Source organism: Denticeps clupeoides, chromosome 5 (genome assembly GCF_900700375.1).
Source record: "Denticeps clupeoides chromosome 5, fDenClu1.1, whole genome shotgun sequence".
In the NCBI taxonomy this organism is placed as follows: domain Eukaryota; kingdom Metazoa; phylum Chordata; class Actinopteri; order Clupeiformes; family Denticipitidae; genus Denticeps; species Denticeps clupeoides.
This window is the reverse complement of record NC_041711.1, coordinates 26,913,404-26,935,687: the sequence shown is the minus strand read 5'-3', so window position 1 is coordinate 26,935,687 and position 22,284 is coordinate 26,913,404. Positions and strand designations below refer to the sequence as shown.

The following is a 22,284-nucleotide window of genomic DNA, read 5'->3' as shown; positions in this document are numbered from 1 at the left end:
GCTGCAGATGCGAAATATTTAAATGTCATTTTCACACTGCAAACAATAGCTTTATGTGCCTCAATATATTCCATGTTGACAAGTTGTTTGGCTTTCTGATTTTCAGCAGACCAGCAGTACAGTGTATGCTTGAACTCTACTGAGAATCGCATTTGCTTATCTTTAGGGAATAAAATTGCATCAGGTTCTCTCATTATCCGTCTCTGACCTACAGCTCTGCTGTAGATGTGGTATATTTTCTATGAACACAGACAAAGTTACTATAATGGCACCACTTAAATTGTGTGCCTGTGAAACACAAGACGGGTCACTGAAACCATAACTTCTGAAATAAAGAAAAACAAGAGTGGGGGGAAAGTCGATACAGTTCGTATGCAAATTTCAGTTGACACTGCCTACTTACTTGCTGTAAATTCTCACCCCTCTGGCTACTCCAGTGATGTAAATTTGGACCTTTTTAACCTGTATTAACAGGTGTTGTTGCATAATCTTCCAGTAACAAGGTTCTTCAGAAACAAAGTTAGTTCCTACCCATATACTCTATAATATTAAAGTGGCATATATTCACTGCGAGTCATGAATATACAAATTCTTCCAGTCAGTAAACACGGCATGTCATTTTCGTCTCTGTCTCGTTTTTTTATATGATTTACTATGACCACACACCACAAAGTGATTCCACGTCATGATGGAAACGTTAGTATTGGTACTCCAACCGTACTGCTGTTCTTCAAGGTCGCCACTAACCATTTAATCAATTCATCTGAATGAATAATTTCTGTCAATTTTGTGGTATATGGATGTTGTGTACACAAGAACTGTCTGAAGGCACTTTATGAAGGACGGGTGTCTTATCTCAAGTGCCACATCTCATTAGAGTAATCCTGACTTCAAATTAATTGGCCGCTTGACTTTTGCTGTACTGCAGCTAGGACATTTACAAAGATTTTTTATAAACTGTGCTTATTTTTGGAGCTATTGTTCTGTTTTGCCATTCCTTTGTTCTGACTTCCTGGGCTTCTTTGTCCTATTCTTGCTCTAAGAACAGACCATGTCCTCTGGGTGCACCTTAACTGTGTTTGTTCCTTTTACCCAAACCAGCTAATATTTGCCATTTCTCAGCAGTTTTGAGGATGGTGGTCTCGTGTTTGTCAGCATTTTGTGTGTGGTTTACACTGGCTGGGCTGCCATTTCATTCCTCCTGTGGGCAGTGTCTGTGTGAGGTATCAGTTGCAGATGGATGTGTTTTGTAAACCGGGGTATTTCAAACCTTTGAACCATTGGCAATTTGCACCATTGTGTACATGTGTGTGTCTATGGCGTTTCATATGTGTTTGGAGTTAAAGATAGTTTCAAGATTGATTCAGCCCTATCCCATCAATGCCATTTGTGGCTTTTAGACACGATCTGAAAGAAACCTTCAAGAAGCCATTACAGCAGCCCTGATCTGGAAGCAAGGTCTTTGGGTGTTACTTACTGAGCTGTCAACGACTCTTGGAGGACAAAGGGGCCATCCTTCCAGCTCCTGGAGTGATTTCTTTCAGATAATAGAGAATTAAAAGTGTAGATGACTCTGATGTGCCTGATTCCGTTGCTCCACAGGCCTGTTATGGTTTCTTTCGGTGCTGGATTGGGACATTAATTTAACAGCCTCAGAGAAACAGAATGCTAAAGCGGAGCCTCCCAGTGGCTTTTTACAGTTTTTTTGGCTGTCATTATTATTGTGAATCTATACCAGATTACATTTTGAAGTGGAATGAAACAAAACTATAGTGGCTCTTATTTATACATCATATCTCTGTATGTTTGGAATGACATTGTGAGGGGGATGAAAGTCCAGAGCTGCTTGTCTGAATAAGCATTCATACTGTAAATTCCTCGTTTTACCACAAAGAAAGCAATCAAGTGTGATTTTGTACTTTACTTGAATGCTTGCCAGCATTTTTGGCAATTTGCTTGTCACCAATTGATTTAAAAAAATGCTGGTTCAGTGCGTAATTATTTTTGAAGGTCTGTGCTTACACAACGGCTGCAATTACCTGAGCACAAATAATACAGAAAATGATGTAGAATTTTATTACTCTTTTAGAAATATTTTTTTTAAATAATTTATCTAAATAATGCACTTCATTTTGTAGGTTATGAATTTGCAAAAAAAACAAGCATTATCTATCCTATTTTTGAAGGATTGTATAATTGGGGGATTATATAAGTGAGTGTTGTGTTAGCTTTATTTTGTCATGTTATTATTATTCGGCCAAAAAATGTTCTGTTGAATTGTAATCACATGTGTGTGATTGCATTAACATCTTCAAAAGAGTGATAAGTGTCATACGGTGGAGGGTTATTTGGCACATCTTTTCTGTTTTTGCCCTCATTTACATAATTTTTGGTCAGCTGTTTTTGAACAGCTGTCAAGAGCCTACTCCAGAAATGTTCACCCTTGTCACAACCTGGCCACCCTTGGGTGCAGCAGAGACCGTGGGTTCACCAAGTAAAACACAAGTCGACCTGAATCTAGGGATGGTGGCGGTTAAGAAACTTGTTCTGCTAACCTGAAAGTCTGCTACTCCAACCACCTTTGCTCATTGCAAAGAACCAATTTGTGTGTGTGTGTGTGTGTGTGTGTGTGTATATAAACTGAATTTTAGAGGTCACTCAAAGAAGTTTGAGAAATTCAAGAAAACTTAAAAAAGCTGTTTGAAACAGCTCTGTTTATTCTCATGTAAGCAGATGCAATGGAAAAATATCCTGAATTGCAAATGGACATAACCAGATTTGTGTCTAAATTATTCATGTGAAATGACCAACATATGTTACTTTATTTTCTCCTACCTTGAAGGATTTTTTTTTTCATCACTTTTTAATATGCTGCCTCAAGGCAGATTCTATTTAGCAGCCTCGGGGAATGAGTTTAAGTTACTTTAGCACTGCGCTGAGTATCGATTCCTTTCCTCCTCTTTTACGGTTGTTATATGAGCCTGTTGTGTTTTCTCTCCTGTACTTGAAATTCTGTGCTGGAGTTTCTGCAGGGTGGCTGGTTTGGACCCAGTCACCCCGTGCAAGACAGATTTGATGAGCAGTGATTGTCTGGGGAGAGGACTCTAAGTGGGGTGAGATATTGGGGAGGATTGTGGTGGATGGCAGTTGCCTTGGACCCTTAACTTTCATTACCTCCCAGAGTCCCTGTTAGACTTTGGCCACAAGTCCCTTTTATTAAAGCAAAATGGCAGAATCTGAGGTCACAGGTTCGTATTCTGAGGGATGAATCCACAATGTCATCAAAAACTGGCTACACAAAAAAGGAGCACTGCTCTTTTGAGATGGACTTAATGCCTGAAGCGGCCATGATGAATGAGTTCAGAATTTGGGCATGTTAAAACTGTCCTGCTCTCTGCCTCTTTTTGTTGTGCAGTGCTGTTCGGGCAGTTTGTGGTGTTCCAGACCTCCTCTCAGGATGTGGTGGAAATCTTTGACGGACCCACACAGGAGTCGCCTCTTCTGTCCTCCTTGCATGGCTCTCATTCAGGTAAATATCAATGTTCACAACTAGTATTGGTTTTGATGTCCTGAAATGCTTACATTTTGGGAACTTATAAGTGAAAATTAGTGGAATTTAATAAAACACTTTCTGAGAACAAAGGAAAACATCTTTTCCCCAAAGAGTGGCTTGGCCCGTGTAGATTATAAGAATCAATTATGTAAATTATGCAGTTCAGACTATAAATATAAATGTGCTACACTCATGAGCAGATGGGTAACAACTGAAAGAAAAAAGTCTGAATAAGCGAGTGCAGAAAGTGATTTATGGGAGATGTGTTGGCATGGTTCAGGCACGCTAGTCACTGTGATGATGAATGATGTGTTCAGAGCATCGCCAAAACAGAAGGTCCAGTGGGGTGCAGTGTTAAGAACTGACCAAAACTGGTCAAAGAAAGGACAACTGGTGACCCCACAAATAGGTTACAAGTGTCCAAGGCTCCTTGTTTCGAGGAAGTGAAGACAACCACGTCTGGCTAAATCGGAGCTTCTGCAGCACAAATGGCTGTGACTGTCCCCATGACTACTGACTGTAATTTGCTCTGGATAAGGAAACTGGTAAATGCAGTGAATGTAAATGTAAGCCACCAGAGGTGATGTTCAGTGCTGGAAAACCTCCTGCATTGATGCGTCTGTTAGACCATGTTCACGCCTTGATGGCACGATTGCCAAACTGAAAAAATAATTCCGGAAGGGCCTGAGGAGTGTGACAGAGTTCAAGGTGTAGTAATGCCCTCCAAATTCTATGGAGCTGCCAACTTACAGGACTTCTTCCGGTCCAGCCAAAGGACATTTTTTCTTGTCACTGCAAACCTTTTCTTAGACTTTCCATACATGAGAAACTAGCTGAAACATGTTTTTTTTGTGCTGTGTAACTTGATCATCATTAACACCAAATTAAGCTATGTGCTACTTTAAGAAAAGGACGTTTGTCTTTTCTTCAAGATGTATAATGTGTATTATTTGATGCCAGTGTGTGTTGTTCATGACATTGGTAAAGGAAACTAATAAAAAGAATGTTTACTTTGCTCTCTACCTTCCAGGGGAGACACTGCCACTGAGCTCTGGAAATGAAATCACTATCAAGTTCACTACCACTGGGCCAAATGCAGCTAAGGGATTTCATTTTGTCTATCAAGGTGAGGTCAGCCTTACTCAATGCAAACGAACTGTTATCAAATGAAAATAATTTAACATATTACAATATATGAACAACTTCAATATTTCTGTTTATTTAATAGAAGTATACTTCCTCTTTAAAGAATATTTAGATTAACTTGTAACTTTCTTATTGTCAAAATTGTGTACAGAATCTACAACAGAGTGAATAAAAAGGTTGTGTTCATAGTTGGGGGTCCTAATGAACCGGAACTGATCACTTCATTGATGATAACTTGAAAGCACGTTGTAAGTCGCTCTGGATAAGGCTGCCTTAAATGTAAATAAAATGATCTGCATAGACCAGCAGAGAACTCAAACATGACCATAGAAGATGACCATAGGAGAATAGTTCCATAGTCTGCTGGCTGAAGGTTCCTGTCGTTAGAATTGGTTGGACTGCAAGACGGGTAAATGCTGTGGTTTCATTTGGAGCTGATAAGAGGGTGACAGTATTTCTTTTTCTCTCTCTTTCTCGCTTTCTGTCTCTCTCTCATCCCACAGCTGTTCCGAGGACCAGCGCATCCCAGTGCAGCTCTGTGCCGGAGCCCAGGTTTGGGAAGCGGATTGGGAACGACTTTGGCTTGGGAACAGTGGTGCTGTTTGAGTGCAACCCAGGCTACATTCTGCATGGCTCCACTGCCATCCGCTGCGAGGCAGTGCCCAACGCTCTTGCCCAGTGGAATGGCAGCGTACCCATGTGTACCGGTGAGTGTGGGGCGAGGGGTGGGGTGAAATCCGGATCAACTTTGGGTGGGACAAGGACTAACAATGAGGGAATAGTTCTTATTTATATATGATCTACAGTGTAAGACAGGGGTTTACTTGACATGTGATGCCAAAACAGTTTTACATAAGAATTTATTAGAGGCATGTAGTTATAGTCATTTCTACACAAACTGCAACAAACATATCCAATCATGGGCATGAAGTCATGTTGCAGACTCCAAGTCACGGCATGCATGCTGATGATGCTTGACTGAGATGTTTGCACATAGGTTTTTTGTCAATTTATGTAGCTGTCATCTTATTTTTTGAGTTATGTTTGACATTGAAATGTATGTATCACTTTTATATTTTTGCTTAAGAAAAGGACAGTGTAATATCCAAGAAGAACATATTTATATTGATTCTGTTGAAGTAACTAGAAGTCATAACTATCAGCAGGAAGCCAGAGGCAAGCAGGCAATTTTATGCAATTGTACCAAGGGAGAGACAGACAGCACCAGGCCAAAGCATGTCCCTGAGGACATGGCAGTTGTGCACCTTTTTATGCATGAAATTTATGTAAGCATACATGTTATCTTAACTGCTGACTGAAGCAGACCTCTTCTTAGCCAGTTGAGATTGAACAAATTGTACTTTGTATGAAACAGAGGCACTGTGACCCATAGAGTCATTCTTTAAATAACACAGCATGTAACTGCTTCTTATGCACATCATAGGTGCTTTCTAGGTTAAAATGTACTCCAGTTGCATACTGTTCTAGAAATTATGCAATAGCATGAACCTTTAGATAAAAGTCCTTGATGAATTGTCTCTTTCTGGCAAACATATATTTCAGAGATGATGCATTTAGTTTATTTATGGTAAATCTCTATGAAAAACACAGGGCAAATAGTTTTTATGGTAATTTGATTTTTAAGAGATATGTACTTCTTTATTTAATTTGCTGTCATGAAGATGCCAGATATGGCCAGATACATTATACTCTATGCTCTGTTTATGATTTTTTTTTTAACAGCTATGGCTGTTTTTGGAATAAAATTATGTTCAGGAATAAAATTATGCCCCAATTTTTTTATGATAATGTCTATTTTGCACAGATGGTTCCGTGCTGCAGGGCCACAAACCAGGAGGCACCTTTCTAATTTAGGCTTGCTGAAAATAGGTGAAGTTGGATTAGCTTTTGCTGTAGAGTTTAATCAAAGCAAAGGCCCCCCTAAAACCTAAAAGCACAAGAAAGACAAAAGTATTTTTTTTACATTGCTAATCCGGATCCGGAGTTCGGAACTGAATTTTGTGTTTGTCCTGTGTTATTATGTTTCCTGGTTGTTTTCACCTGTGTCTGCCTGTATAAAGCTGCCCTGTTCATTTCTGTTTGCTGTGGTTTACCCTGTTGTGTGCTCATGTATTAAATCCCCTGTCTCATGACGTTGTGTGTACGCATCCTCCTTCCTCGCCATGTCCGACAACTGTGACACAAACAGTCTCAGACCCTCAATTTTGATTATATATAGAGAAGAGAGTTTTGGATTTTAGAGATGGTGGTTGAGAGGAAACACAGCTACTGATATTTGATACCTTTTAATGTTTAATGAAATTGATTCATTGAGTTTTATTAGACAGCAAATATGTTCCAATACGTATTACTTAAATACTTATTCTACTTCTGTGGAAACACGTATGATCAGGGTATCCAATGAGTCTTAAATTGGATTTCAAATCTCATAAAAAATGACAAGTAATTCTTAAATCTTAAAACTATGAGTGTCATATTGGCTGGGTTTAAGAATTCATTGTGGTGATGGTGTTGTGAAGCAAGAAGGCTGTTTCTAGGAGTGTCATATATCACATGCATATCCATGATTGAAGTACAGTCATAATCCTACTGAATTATGGCTTTATATAACGAGATAAAGGCTGAGGAACATTTGTCTAAATAGTTTTACAATGTGCAGGAATTTCACCTGTGGTTGTCTAGGAACGGCTAGGAGACAAGGTGACTGCTCAACCTCCAGACCTTCCACCTGTCCTTGACAGATCATCTCAAATTATTTCTAGCAAAGGGGGATTGTCTTTGCAGTGGTTAACATCCGCAGGGCCTTCCAGTTATTGACAGCCCAGCTCTCTAGAAACTGAAGTTGCTCAGAACAATAGCTGGCTAACAACCAACAAACAAAGAGAAAATTGCTTAACTTGACACTCTGGGGGGAAAAGGAAAGTAAAATGTAATTCTTTTCAGAGAGCAATATTAAGATTCTGAGGAGGGACTTTTCTTTTATCTTTTTAAATAGCTTTTTAAATACCAATTTCCATTGGTATTTTATCACCGTTTTCAATGCTGTCAATGAATACAACAGCTACATTTCTACAGACTGATGGTGTTCATATAAGTAACATGGGGTGCTGATGTAGTCATGATGATTGTTACTAAACTGCTCTGCTGCCAGCATGTTGTTAAATATAGATTTTTTTACTTACAGATATAAAATTGCTGAGCTAAATGCTTTGGAATTCCTGGTTATAGATTTAAAATATATCATGTTGTAACCTTGAGAGATTTGTGAAGATTCAATGGACAACCTGTCTAGTATGACAGGGTCATGCACAGCCACAGTCTGTTCATCAATTTCCCAAATAAAATTATTGGAAAATCCAATTGAAGTCAGCGTGTTCTGCCTTCCAACAGCGTAATGGATGGCAAATTGTGGGGTTATTTGGTCATGTATAAATATACAGTGTCAGTCACCCTGGAAATAAATTTAGCAAATAAATTTTTTCAAAAACCAATTGAACTAGTAGTCGGGCATCTAGTACCCCCATGGCAAAATTTTGCAAAAGCTGCTTTCAATATGAGAATAGCTGTGTTTTATTCAAATGTACAAAAGATTTTGACCACCATATTAGCTTAACTAATATGCAATCATTCACAAAACACCATTGCTGTGATCGGCCATGAAAAAAAAAGTACCAGCAATACACCCAAACTATTCATATAGGTTATTGCACTGCTTTAATGATGTATACACACTGTGAATATGGATAAATAATTGAAAATGATGAATGCATAATGTGTTTCATACAATGCACGTACAGAGACCTGTGTCTGAATAACATTCCATTTCTGAATTGCAAATTCACTGAGCTGATCTTATGAGAGATACAAGTTCTGTATGCATGGCAGAGAAAAGGCTGCCTTAGAGAAGCCTCCATTACAAACCACCGTATAATGTGGTATAATCTGCTGTAAAATATTGATTTTAATGGGCTAGCTGAGAGATCACAAGGAAAATAACATGAGGTCTTCAGGTGTTTTGGCTCTGGATTAAAATCACAAGTAGTTTTCTGAAGTACATTTACATTTACATCATTTATCAGTAAATTACTCACTGATGTAAAACCTCCCATCTTTTAATGACCCTTTTGTGGACATTTGGGCAGTGAAGTCATTGGTTGGTTAAATTTAGCGTTTCATTTATTATGCAGCTCTACAGCTGTGCAGTTTTTACACAGAATTTTGACACTAAGGCAGGTCAGGACCTACACTCCAGCAGTCTTTGGTAATCCCACAGGGTCTGGTAATCTAGGCAGTATTTCATCTGTCCTGGAGGCACGCGCTATCAAAAGATGGAGTCTGCATTGCATCATATCTTGTTCCTTTGAACATATCTTGCTAAGGTTGGGCACTGCCACACCATGTGCTGTCTCACATATTTTTTGGCATATATTTTTGTTTGCATGGTAAATTTTACATTTCCATCTGTGGATGCGGCAGTGAAATGTGTCGGTTGCTCTAGGTTTACTTATTACAGAAGCAGGACAAGTTTAAGGCGGGTGGTTTCCGAGGGTGTTTCATCTTGCCTTTTATGAGCATATTCTTTCATTTTTTAATATTGTTCAGTGTCGCATTTAGAGAAAGCATCTGTGTGGCATCTTAGTGCTGGAGCATATCCTGGCCCATATTTGTTGTTGAAGGACGAAGCGATTGACTCACAATTGTCTCACTCAGGCTTTTATTTCCACTTGTCATATCATTGCACTCGTACCCTGGTCCACCTTTTAAAGTCTTTTAAACTTTTAAAAAGTTAAAAATTAACTTTTGTAGATTGCTCCTTTTTTGCTTTTATTCAAAATTTCCATACCGTCTCAAACTGTTTGGGGGGAATTGGCAGTGCATATGTATAAAATGTGATGTGGTTGGTTTAGGCAGCCGATCTTTGACTATTTTGTTTACTGGTTCTGTCATCTAACTTCCCTCTTGGGTAGTTTGTCTCTGTGCTGGTTGATGTTTTTTGAAGGTGTTCCTGGAGGGTTCAGAATTGTTTTTTTTTACTACTGCACCAATAGTAATGCCCTTTGTCACACTGTGTCTCTTCTCTGAAATATGTCTCTCAGTGCCCTGTGGAGGAGTCTTGACTGCGCGCCGGGGGACAATCCTGTCTCCTGGTTACCCAGATCCCTATGACAACTATCTGAACTGTGCTTGGAAGGTCTTCGTGCCGGAGGGAGCAGGAATCCAAGTGAGACAGCACTACCTTTTTCTTGCAGACCCAGATTTTTTGGAAGCCTGAAAGAATTGGGGGGAAAGTACCAGGGGATTAGACTTTTTTCAGACAGCACAGAACAATTTTGAATTTTTTTTGCATAGTAGAAGCTCAAAGTGTGCCATGTTTTCAATCTTATCATGGAAATGTATGAAATGATCATACTCATTCCTTCCAGCATTTTGTGTCAGTTTGGAAAAATAAACAAAAGCCACACATAAAACTGGTCATGGAATAGATGGCTGCATCCATGTCACTTTGTTGTTTTTTATCAAACTTCTTGTTACTTTGTCCTTGAATTGTTCAGATCACGGTTGTAGCTTTTATGACTGAGCACAACTGGGACACCCTGGAATTCTATGATGGGGTTGACAGCAACGCGCCAAGACTTGGGAGCTATTCAGGTAGGATTAAACACTATTGTCATATTTGTAACGCTGAGGTCCTCCTGGAGCTGCAGGTGTTAGCAACTGGTGTTACCAATATGAGTGGTCGTAGCCTAATGGGTAACACACTCGCCTATGAACCAGAAGACCCATGTTCAAATCCCGCTTACTAACCATTGTGTCCCTGAGCAAGACACTTAACCCTAAGTTGCTCCAGGGGGGGACTGTCCCTGTAACTACTGATTGTAAGTCGCTCTGGATAAGAGCGTCTGATAAATGCTGCAAATGTAAATGTAAATGGTGCTTGCGTTGGATCCCAATCACTGGCGTGCACTTGCTCAGTGCAAAAAAATGTATATGGTGCTGTTATTTATATTCTAGGCTATATATATATATATATACACACACACACACGCACGCACACACACATACACAAACAAATGTCAACCCCCACTAGTAATTAATGTGGTTATGGTTAATAACCATGTTATGCATGTTCTTAGTTAAAATCTTAAATACTTAAAAACTACGCCTTTTCTAAATGGATTTCATAAGGAAGTCCACAGTGTTGGTTTTAGCTGCAGCTGTCTCTGCCATGGCTTTATTTCTCATAGCAACACACCCAGAGGGGAGGACTATTCCAATATCTTTGTCTTAAAGATAAGATTTTACAATTCCGTCCCCCCGACCACATGCTACACTCCTTTCATCTTGAGATTTGTTTTATCATCCTAAGCACATCAATATTTGAGCCGTCACAGAGTATCATGCATCAACGCCTTTAAAAGCAGCAGGGGTGAAATCCCAGTACTAGTGCACAGCCGATGGGACTCTCACTGTAAGTGTATGACAGGATACCATCAGTGGAAATGACATGGGAGCCTTACTCTATTGAAATGGAAAGGGAGGGTTGGAGGTTTGGGGCTTGAATAGAAAGACACATTTTAATTATTTGTCACAGTGTCTCAGACAAAGCACAGCGCAGCATAAAATGCTCAATATAAAATAAATGTGCACTGACCTGAGTCCATGGTTTTCTGGCTACGCCAAAAAAGTAACCGTTGTTGACAGGTTGACGTTTAATCTATCTAGCATCCAAATGGTTCAGAAGGCTTGGGGGGAGAAAGATGTGGACAAAGATGCAGGTTTGAATAAACTGAATAAAACATGCATGGATAAAATACCATGTGAACCAGTGTAATGGAAGAGTGGGCAATACGACAAAGATATCACATGGACATTCCTTAAAGCAAAGTGTGTTGAGTGAAATGACTCTAATACTTCACTGTCACTTAAAAAGAGCTCTGCCATGGTTTGTCTTTGTTTTCTGCTATGGGACACACAACTATGCAAGTTTGTCATTTAGCTGACAGTGTAGCAGTGACAACTGCACACTTCAGTAGTTTGCCTGTCCCATCTACCTGAAAATCAAGGAACTGTTTCAGTTTAATAGTGGCTGGAGAAAGCAATGGGATGACATTTATAGAAGGAAACTCACCATCAGCTGTCATGTTGGATGTGAATTGCACCCCAAAAGGTTCCTGCCATTTTGTTTTTTCACTTTGTGCCGTCAACCTTTCCAGAAAAATTACAATAGTGATTGGTCAGCATGTATAGGAAATCCTCTTCATGAATCTATACCTGGCAGGGGAGATACCGTGATCAAGAAGGCGGTTCACCCAGGGCGAGGCTCAGCCATTGCACTTCGGCTGTGCTGACCCCTGCGAATTCCCCAAATGTGGGAATCTCGACTGCATAATTTCTGGTAGTGGGGGACTGCGTTCGCGCTCTCCCCTGATTTTTAGGGGCAGTGGTGGCCTAACGGCTAAGGAAGCGACCCCGTAATCAGAAGGTTGCCGGTTCGAATCCCGATCCGCCAAGGTACCACTGAGGTGCCACTGAGCAAAAGCACCGTCCCCACACCCTGCTCCTCGGGCGCCTGTCATGGCTGCCCACTGCTCACTCAGGGTGATGGGTTAAATGCAGAGGACAAATTTCACTGTGTGCACTGTGTGCTGTGCTGCTGTGTATCACATGTGACAATCATTTCACTTTACTTTAATCTGTATAGACCTTGTATGGGCTTTGGTAAGATAAAAGTTACATGTCTTATAAACACACTTGTATTGTCTTGTGCAGGAACAACAATTCCTCCACTCCTGAACACTACATCTAACAACTTGTACCTGACCTTCCAGTCAGACATGAGTGTGTCCGGAGTTGGCTTCCACCTGGAGTACCAAGGTAGAACACCTTTAACCCCCACTGCATCTCTGTGTATCTCACTGTGTGTCTCTGTCTGGTTTAAGCAAAATGTTGTTCTTCTACTTAGCTCAAGTTCAGATGAGCTGCCATGGATGCACCCACTCACTGCTGGTGTAATTGGATTAGGAACACAGGTCTAATTGTGACTTAATGCTCATCAAATGGTGACAGATACAGAGCCCAATTTGGGAGGGGGATGTTAGAACGAGCAGGGTTAAGAACCTCTCCAATAGAGAAACACTATCATCTACACGCTGCCAATTCTCACTCGCTTTTTTTGTGTGTTGTTTCCTCACACAACCATGAAATGGTTTCCATTGTGTGCACATATGCTTACAACCAAAGGTTTCTTTCCCCTTGTGTCACAAGCTATAGGGTTGGACTCCTGCCCAGAACCTCAAACCCCTAGCAATGGATTGAAAGTGGGCGACCGCTACATTGTGGGCGATGTGGTTTCATTTCTGTGTGAACAAGGCTACACTCTAAAGGTGGGTTTGCATCTGTGATGGGGCGACTGGGTACATGATGGGAAAAGCTTTTACTGTGCTGTTTGTTAGTTACAATGTTGATGGAAAATCCCATCATTTAGTCCATGTAATTGGAACAGAATTGGCATGATGATGGATGGTTGTGGTGAAAAATATATATAATAAAGCGTGATTTTCCACCCTCCTGAAATGGACATCCTCTAATTGATTTAAGTTCCCATTTTTCATGCTTGGATGTACATTCTTCTAAATAAAAATTTACTTTAATTGTGTGTGTGTGTCCTGAAGAACAAATGTTTTTTAATGCTCCTTTTGTAGGGCAGTGCTTTTATAACATGCATGCCTGGACCAGTAAGGAGATGGAACTATCCTGCACCTCTGTGCCTTGGTAGGTTTTACTTCTGCAGATGTTGTGGGTATTGTCAGGCATTTGCAAATATCATATTGTACTTATTAATCTATTGTAGGCAACACATTAGACACATCTCACATGGGACAGTGAAATGGTGTTTTAATTATATTTTGGCAGCACAGTGATCATATTATATAATTAGTGTTTTTTTGCATTTGTCTCCAGTGCTTGTTTCATGCCCCCTTTTGTGGAGTGCCATTGAAGCAGCCAAAAGGCTGTCATTTTCATGGCTTCAAACACAGATTTTTAGCAGTTTTCACTGTTTTTTTTTGTCTAGACCATGAAGCTGTGTACTTTACAGTCTGTACCTGAAAACTGCTATTATTCCTCAGGAAACAGGTTTGAGTGAATAGCTGGCAAATGTTATTAATATTATTCATAGAGTCCAAAAGCAATAGTCCATTATGAAGTATACAGCAGGTGCGTTTCACAGGGTGTTCTGAAGTGCTGTTAGCAGCACAGCTGAACTGCAAGGTTTCCATTCTGTGTGAACAACTGTGACAAGGGGCTAAACTGCTTTCAAATTCGGAGACAGTGCTATTTGAGTCGAGATTGTTTATTTACACGAGAGACTTGGGCACCGGCTATTTTAAGCTGAATGAGCTCTGCCTTTACATAGTCCAGACAGTGCAAGAATGTGTGAATGGCCACGATGCTGAAGGCTGAATTGATCTGTGCTCCTGGGGAGCAAATGGAATGTTCAATGTAGAGTATTGACATTTCAATTTAGCCTTTTTAAAGTACTGCAAATGGACAGTCATTCAGAGGGGCCATTCAGTTTACCCAGGTTATTAAAGTGTGTGTGCAGGCACGTGCACTAACACAGGTATCGTGCAGACCTTTTCCCTCCTCCATATGCTTGCAATCTTAGTGCCTGGATTGCTGTGCAACATTCATTTAGCCTCATCTTCTGACCCATCATTTCAGCCACTGACCGTATTTTTATGAGTTGTTCTGTTCACCAGCCCAGTGTGGCGGCTTCTTGACCGAGTTCACTGGGGTGATATTGAGCCCTGGTTTTCCTGGAAATTACCCAAGTGGCCTTGACTGCATCTGGACAGTAAAACTCCCCATTGGCTTTGGTGAGTAAAACTCAGATGTATGCAGTACAATTACAGGATGCTATTTTGTTTCACTGCTATTTTGTTTCATTATCTGGATGAGTGGTTTTCTTGTTATACATATTTTATCCATGTTATGTTCCAGTTATATATATTTTAGATCTGTTTTCCATATTGACAAATTAAGCTGTAAGTACATGCTCGCACTGTTTTCCTGCAGGAATTCATTTACAGTTCCTAAACTTCTCCACGGAGGCTGTGCACGACTACCTGGAGGTGCGCAGCGGGGTGCCAGATGCCAGCTCCATAATCAACAGGTTCAGTGGATCCACTGTTCCGGAATCCTTCTTCAGCACAACCCATGAGACCAGCTTCATCTTCCACAGCGACTATTCCCAGAACAAGGCTGGCTTCCACATCGCTTACGAGGGTAAAGAGGATTATCTGCTTCCACCGATATCATGAGCCCTCCACCGTTCCTGCTGTCAGTGGCTACACCCCAGTAGGCCACATTCAGGCCCATATTAAGGATTTGGGAATTGGCTAAATTGTGAGGCATTAACTGTGGTAATCTTGCCTTTTTCTCCTCACCTGGGTAAACAATTTCCGTCATTGAGACTTTTGTTGATGCCTCCTATGCTTGTATTAAGGATGCACTCTCAATGCAACACTTGGGATTCTGTGAGCATCCCTTGAGGGCTCATCTGTGTAAAGTTGGACTTGTTAAAAACCCCTTAATTAGAAAGAGTGCATTTGAAATGTCTTGGTTGATTTAAGCCTGATGTGGATAGGATATGGTGTGCCAAAGTTCATTCAAGTTGCTTCCTGTTCTTCCACAGCGTATGAGCTGCAGAGATGCCCTGACCCACGGCCATTTCGCAATGGGCTGGTGATAGGCAGCGATTTTGGAGTGGGGATGACTATTTCCTTTGAGTGCTTGCCAGGGTACACCTTGATTGGTGAGACTTCACTCACCTGCCTTCACGGCATCAGCAGGAACTGGAACCATCCAGTGCCTCAGTGTGAAGGTAACCTACCAATGTATCTTCATTAAAATGTGAAATACACAATTTTCCATATGTGCATTGAAATTGTGTAAATTATATGTACAGACTAATAAATACACAATTAAATACAAATACACAATCTGCCAGTTCAATGGTATTTAGGGGGATCTGAATTTAACTTAAAAAAGGCATTTCAGCATGTAACTGCAAAAACAATACAGTGGAAAGTATTCAGACTTAAAATTTTCTCTCTTTGTTATTTTGCAGCCATTTGCTAAAATCATTCTGTTCCTTCTTTTTCCTTGTTAATGTACTCACAGCACCCCATTATTGACTGAAAATCACAGAAGTTTTTTAATTTTTGCAGATTTATTAACAAAGAAAAACTGAAATATCAGATGGTCCTAAGTAGAAGCTCCCTTCTTTATTTTAGCTGTGTGCTTAGGGTCATTGTCTTGTTGGAAGTTAAACCTTCGGCTCAGTCTGAGGTCCTGAGCACTTTGGTGAAGGTTTTCATCCAGGATATCCCTGTACTTGGCCGCATTCCTCTTTCCCCTAGATTGCAACCAGTCCTCCTGTCCCTGCAGCTGCAAAACTCCCCCACACAGCATGATGCTGCTACCACCATGCTTCACTGCTGGGAATGTATTGGACAAGTTATGAGCAGTGCCTGGTTTTCTCCATACGTAACACTTCTCATTTCTCCATGCGGGCTTTCATGTGTCTTGCACTGAGGAAAGGCTTCCATTGGGCCACTCTGCCATAAAGCCCCGACTGGTGGAGGGCTGCAGTGATGGTCTCCCGACTGCATCTCTGGAGCTCAGCCACAGTGATCTTTGGGTTCTTCTTTACCTCTCTCACCAAGGCTCTTCTCCACGATAGCTCAGTTTGGCTGGACATCCAGCTTTAGGAAGGGTTCTGGTCATCCCAAACGTCTTCCATTTAAGGATTACCATAAGTGCAGCAGAATTTTTTTGTAACCTTGGCCAGATCTGTGCCTTGCCACAGTTCTGTCTCTGAGCTCTTCAGGCAGTTCATTTGACCTCATGATTCTCATTTGTTCTGACATGCTTTGTGAGATGTAAGGTCTTATATAGACAGGTGTCCAGACAGTATAATCCAACACAGCTGGACTCAAATGAAGGTGTAGAACCTCAAGGGTGATCAAAAAATGGACAGCACCTATGAGTGTCATAGAAAATACTTAGGACCATGTGATATTTCAGTTTTTCTTAATAAATCTGAAAAAATGTCAACAATTCTATATGGGGTGCTGTGTGTACATTAATGAGGAAATAATTAGCTGCAATATAAAAAGGGTGAAAAATGAAAGGGGATCTGAATATTTTCCATACCCTTTGTAGGTAGAGTGAATATTTATATAATATGAATATAAATAAACCTTTATGCAAAAATATGTATTAAGCGTATATAATGGGGATGGGGGATGCACATTAGTGAGTGGCCTTGATAGCAGTGTCCAAGGCTTTATGGTGTCTAGTCAGGATGGGTTCTGGAAAGTGTTTCAAAAGGTTTGTGTCTGGTGTGGGAGGGATCAGTAGCACTCTTCTCAGTCCACTTCGGGGTCCAGGAGATGTTCATGTCCTGTAGAGAGGACAGCTTGTAGCCCTCCTATCCTGCTTATATGTAGTATTACAGACTTGGTGTTACTGTGATGTAAATGTAATATTACTGTATCATGTTGTTTTCAGCACTGTGTGGGGGAAATGTTACATCTCTCCATGGGACCATATACTCTCCTGGGCACCCAGCTGTGTATCCCAACTTTCAGGACTGCATGTGGAACATCAGGGTACCTCCTGGGAATGGCATCTATGTCAACTTCACTGTCCTCCAAACAGAGTTAATCTATGACTACATTACAGTTTGGTAAGCTTGCTGTCCAAGCATTTAGGCCAATATTTTTGCAGAGGTTTACCTTTTAGTCAGTGTTCCAGATTTACACTGGGTAACATTTATAGATGATCCCCAAATGGAAAGAGGGAGGAACTTCAAAGGTAATTCCTTGTTGCAGAGGTTCGTTCACTTCAAAGAAGGGACTGTTCTGAGAAAGAGTCATGTTGTTTCTCTTTCTGGATTCTATCTCATATCACAGACAAGTGAAAAGACACTCAGTATTTTTTAGAAACAAATCTCATTTAATTTTTTACAATGGCAACTATCAGAATAGGTCAGGATTTGTAAACTTAATGTTGATCTTGAGAACAATGTTACATACAATGTTAACTACCTTACTAAAACTTACTAAAACCCCTTTCTATACTAAAATATCATATTTAACCACAACACTGAAACTAGGTGGTCCCAGTGTGCATGGACACTCTGACTGGGCTCTGTAGGAAGCTGTGATGCACTGTGTGTTCTAACACCTTTCTGTAATTATGGATTTCAGCAGTCTGTGCTACAGTAATCCCTCTGTGGGATCAGACAGGCTAGCTTTCATTCTGCGCACACCTCAGTGAGCTTATAGACACTCGTGACCCTGTATATGGTTCCCCTTAGACCACTTCTGCTTGAAATAAACCACTCCAGACTGGACCTGCAGTTTTGTAGAGACATGCATTTTTGTAGATTATCTAACCCAGACATCACACTTTAGTCCTTGTCAAAGTAACTCAGATCCTTACACTTCTTGCTTCCATAACACCAACTTCAAGAGCTAACTGATCATACCTTCATGTCATAGGTCATTATAACAAGATAATTAATGATATTCCCATCACCTGTTCATTGGCCTTAAATGTGTTTACGTCATATGCTCATTTAGTAAATGGTAATGTATTAAAAATGAACAAACTAAAGACAATCAAGGTCAAGGAGCTTCAAGACCTTTATTTAGCACTTGCAATGCCTCTTTATTTAGATTTAATGTACAGTGGTTTGATGATGGCTAATGATATAAAGGTAAAATTACGTATTTATGTGTATTTGCATAAAATGGCCAGTACCAACAAACACTTAATAAATACCGCACAGAAATCATAATGAACTAGCCAGGGATTGTCTAACACTGTGGAGCATATTACCAGAAACACATCTGGTATATAAAGTGTTGTTAGTGTAGAGGCTGAACAGACCACCCTGTCACAGAAAGGCCACTTGCGTGCCTTTAAAAGATAAAAGGCAAAAGCCTCTGTGCTGGCACAGTACTGACAGCATCTTGATCGAGCCACCCATTCAAGGTCAGCTCATTCTGGCCATTGTGGTATTGAGCGATTCGCTTCCTCACTTCGCTGCTTCCTCTCCAGGGACGGCCCTGACCAGGGCTCCCCACAGATTGGCCATTTCAGCGGGAGCTCAGCCCAGGAGGCTGTCCACAGCACCTCCAATCAAATCCTGTTGAAGTTCCACAGTGACTTCAGCAACTGCGGCTTCTTTGTTCTCAGTTACCATGGTGAGTGTGTCTCTGGTGGCCACTGCAACAGTAGCAACGGTGCACTCATGTTTCCTGATACTGAGGGAATCTATTTATTTATTTAATTTATTTACTGTTGCGTGTCACACAGCGGCTCATGTGCTTCTTCATTTTGATTCTCACCCATGCAGAGAGCATTAGGTATAAATCAATGTGGTCACGCTCCAGAATCGAATAAACAAGCAGTTTGCAGGCCAGTATGGGTCACAACCAAAATTAAATGAAAGGCCTTTAAAATGAGGGAATCACACAGATGGTTCTGCAGAGTTAGCCTGGGTTCCAGTTGGGCACTTGACATCTCATTATGTTCCGGGTTATCTTTATAATAAAAATGTTATACAGGCTTGTTCAAAATGAGTGAGAGATTTTTCGTGAACAATGGTCTGCTGCACTTAGTGAAAAAAGTGAAACTGGAATAGGAAGGAGACATTATTATATAAGCACTGCTGTGAATAGCTGTTCAAATTTGTTCTCTGTTCCTGAACCCATGACCTGGCAATGATCAGCTGGCTGCAAATATCAGTGAGCAGGCCAGGCAGTTTCTGGAAGTGCAAGTCATCAGATGTAGATGGGTTACAGACCAGTACACCATTAAATTTACTTTTGCAAGCCTTTTGGTACAAGTGGCACAGTTTGGTACAAGTGGTATTCTTAATCGGATGCCATTATGTAGAAATAGATATGTTGATAAAATCACTTTTTTTGTATTCTTCATGATTAATCTATTGCTATAATAGATATTTTAAACAATGGCAGAGGAATGGCAAGTGATGAGGACAAGTGATGATCTGGTCATTGTTTTAAAATAAAACACCCTGCAGACTCTGACAGTAAATGAATGGAAATAACATTTTGTGCAAATTACATTTTTCAGTTGTTCAGTCAGTCAAGATATTTTACTTTTAAACGGTGTGCCCTAAAATGCTGTGACCTGCATGTCAGATGGTACCATGTTCTCATTTGCACCGTGAAAAAAGATGCACACAGGCACAACGCAAGCGCGTTGCCAAGGTGCTCTATTTTAAAATAAAATAAATATGCATGCAAAGCATGCATCATCTGAATCTGCCCTAAAACAGCCCTTTGCTGGCTATCTCCCTCATTATGTAGGTATTGTGTCTGGCTAGGATGAATTTTGAATCTGTGTCATCGTTTAGAACCTGACACAGGAAGCTAACGAATATATATATGAATTAATCACAACAATTAATGCCATAATCACAGTCGATCTAATAAAATAATGAAAATTCCAAAACAATAAAATCATTGGGTTCCATCCTATGGTGAGAGACTCACAACACTGCGAAGTCACTTCACTTTAATGAGGGATTGCACTGTCTACGCTGTAAATGACATTTTATCGATTTATTCTCCTTTGGGTTTGCCTGTTTACGTGAGACACAGCCTGTGGATTAGAACTAGTTCGGTGTGCTTGTAAAACCATAAAAAAAAATTTACATTTTGTATGGACTACTTGAATCACAGCAACAACCTGCAGTAATTCCATTGGATAAACTGTTTACTGTTCTAAGCAATTGTTCAATTGTTGTGGCTGTGCCGCAGATTACCGGGAGCAAACATCAGATGACCTAAATAGAATCACTTGATTGCGGTGTGCCAACACTTGCCAATCAGCACAAGAGAATGGATGTTTGCGTCTTGTTGCTCTGTCGATCGGTAAAAATTATTGTGTGTTGGGTAGACAAAGCACTTCAACAATTCATAGTTTACATGAAGGCTGCAGAGGAAAATTATAGAAGAGTCTTAAGTTAAATACACTGCTCAAAAAAATAAAGGGAATACAAAAACGACATCCAAGATCTGAATGAATGAAATATTCTTATTAAATACTTAGTTCTTTATACATAGTTGAATGTGCTGACAACAAAATCACACAGAAATTATCAAGGGAAATCAAATTTATCAACCTGTCACATCTGGATTTGGAGTCACACTCAAAATTAAAGTGGAAAAACACACTATAGTCTGATTCAACTTTGATGAAATCCCAGATGTGCTCGATTGGATTCAGGTCTGGGGAACGGGAGGGCCAGTCCATAGCATCAATGTCTTTGTCTTACAGCATCTGCTGACACACTCCAGTCGCATGAGGTCTAACATTGTCGTGCATTAGGTTGAACAACCCCTACTTGTGGATGTTTGGCCCTCATTCCGCCCTCATGGAGTCTGTTCCTGACCATTTGAGCAGGCACATGCACATTTGTAGCCTGCTGGAGGTCATTTTGCAGGGTTCTGGTAGTGCTCCTCCTGTTCCTCCTTGCACAGAGGTGGAGGTAGTGGTCCTGCTGCTGGGTTATTGCCCCCCTATGACCTCCTCCACATTTCCTGATGTACTGGCCTGTCTCCTGGTAGTGCCTCCATGCTCTGGACACTACACTGACAGAAACAGCAAACCTTTTTGCCACAGATCACATTGATGTGCCATCCTGGATGAGCTGCACTACCTGTGGGTTGTAGACTCCGCCTCATTCTACCACTAGTGTGAGAGCACCGCTGGCACTCAGAAGTGACCAAAACATCAGCCACAAAGCATAGGAACTGAGGAGTGGTCTGTGGTCACCACCTGCAGAACCACGGCTTTATTTTTTTGAGCCGTGTATATATGTGCCATTGTACTCCAGTTTTTGTGACTAATTGTGACTGGCACAGTTATGACATCCTGCAAGATCAGAGCTGTGACTGCATCATTTAAAGCTTGGTGTCATGCTCTAACATCCCTGTGTTTTCCCTGTGCGTAGCATACCAGCTCAGGGTCTGCCAGCCCCCACCAGATGTGGCCAACGCTGAGATCCTGACCGATGACGAGGAATTCCAAATAGGTAAAAATCCATGCATCGATCACATGTCAGCATCTGAGAGCCTGTGGCGGGTACAGAACAGGTGCGTTCCTGCATGTTTCCGTAAACAGCCATTCATGTCCACCGTCCATAACTCGCCCAGCACTGTTGACAAAATAAAAGCTTTAGCGGTCACATTTGTTTTCATTAGCGGGCTGCTAGTGACTTGTCAGGTCTTAATTAGGGAATGTGCTGATGACAATTGGTTTGTGATGGTGGCAGTGAAAACCAGGGGCTGTGTGTAATTACTCAACAGGAGACATCATCAGATACCGCTGCCTGCCAGGCTTTACTCTGGTGGGCAACGAAATCCTGACTTGTAGGCTGGGTGAGCGGCTTCAGATGGATGGACCCCCTCCACACTGCCAAGGTTGGTTTGACAGCACATTTCACGCCCAATTGCACC

General features: G+C 40.9%; 1 protein-coding gene and 1 non-coding gene across 6 annotated transcripts in view; both read left to right on the top strand.

The window, feature by feature from the left end:
- Positions 1-22,284, top strand: part of LOC114789621 (CUB and sushi domain-containing protein 3-like) — a 139,855-nt gene that overhangs the window by 79,253 nt on the left and 38,318 nt on the right. For all 5 annotated transcript variants that reach the window (XM_028978792.1, XM_028978791.1, XM_028978790.1 and 2 more), the window contains exons 32-46: positions 3,416-3,529; positions 4,584-4,679; positions 5,203-5,406; positions 9,817-9,941; positions 10,273-10,369; positions 12,491-12,595; positions 12,986-13,104; positions 13,423-13,492; positions 14,482-14,598; positions 14,798-15,007; positions 15,417-15,605; positions 17,297-17,474; positions 18,854-18,999; positions 21,780-21,860; positions 22,135-22,248. In XM_028978792.1, the coding sequence (XP_028834625.1) occupies positions 3,416-3,529; positions 4,584-4,679; positions 5,203-5,406; positions 9,817-9,941; positions 10,273-10,369; positions 12,491-12,595; positions 12,986-13,104; positions 13,423-13,492; positions 14,482-14,598; positions 14,798-15,007; positions 15,417-15,605; positions 17,297-17,474; positions 18,854-18,999; positions 21,780-21,860; positions 22,135-22,248 (1,965 nt within the window). The remainder of the gene's footprint in view (positions 1-3,415; positions 3,530-4,583; positions 4,680-5,202; positions 5,407-9,816; positions 9,942-10,272; positions 10,370-12,490; positions 12,596-12,985; positions 13,105-13,422; positions 13,493-14,481; positions 14,599-14,797; positions 15,008-15,416; positions 15,606-17,296; positions 17,475-18,853; positions 19,000-21,779; positions 21,861-22,134; positions 22,249-22,284) is intronic.
- Positions 11,985-12,148, top strand: LOC114791432 (U1 spliceosomal RNA). The gene has a single exon (XR_003750032.1). It is a non-coding gene; the product is annotated as a U1 spliceosomal RNA (small nuclear RNA).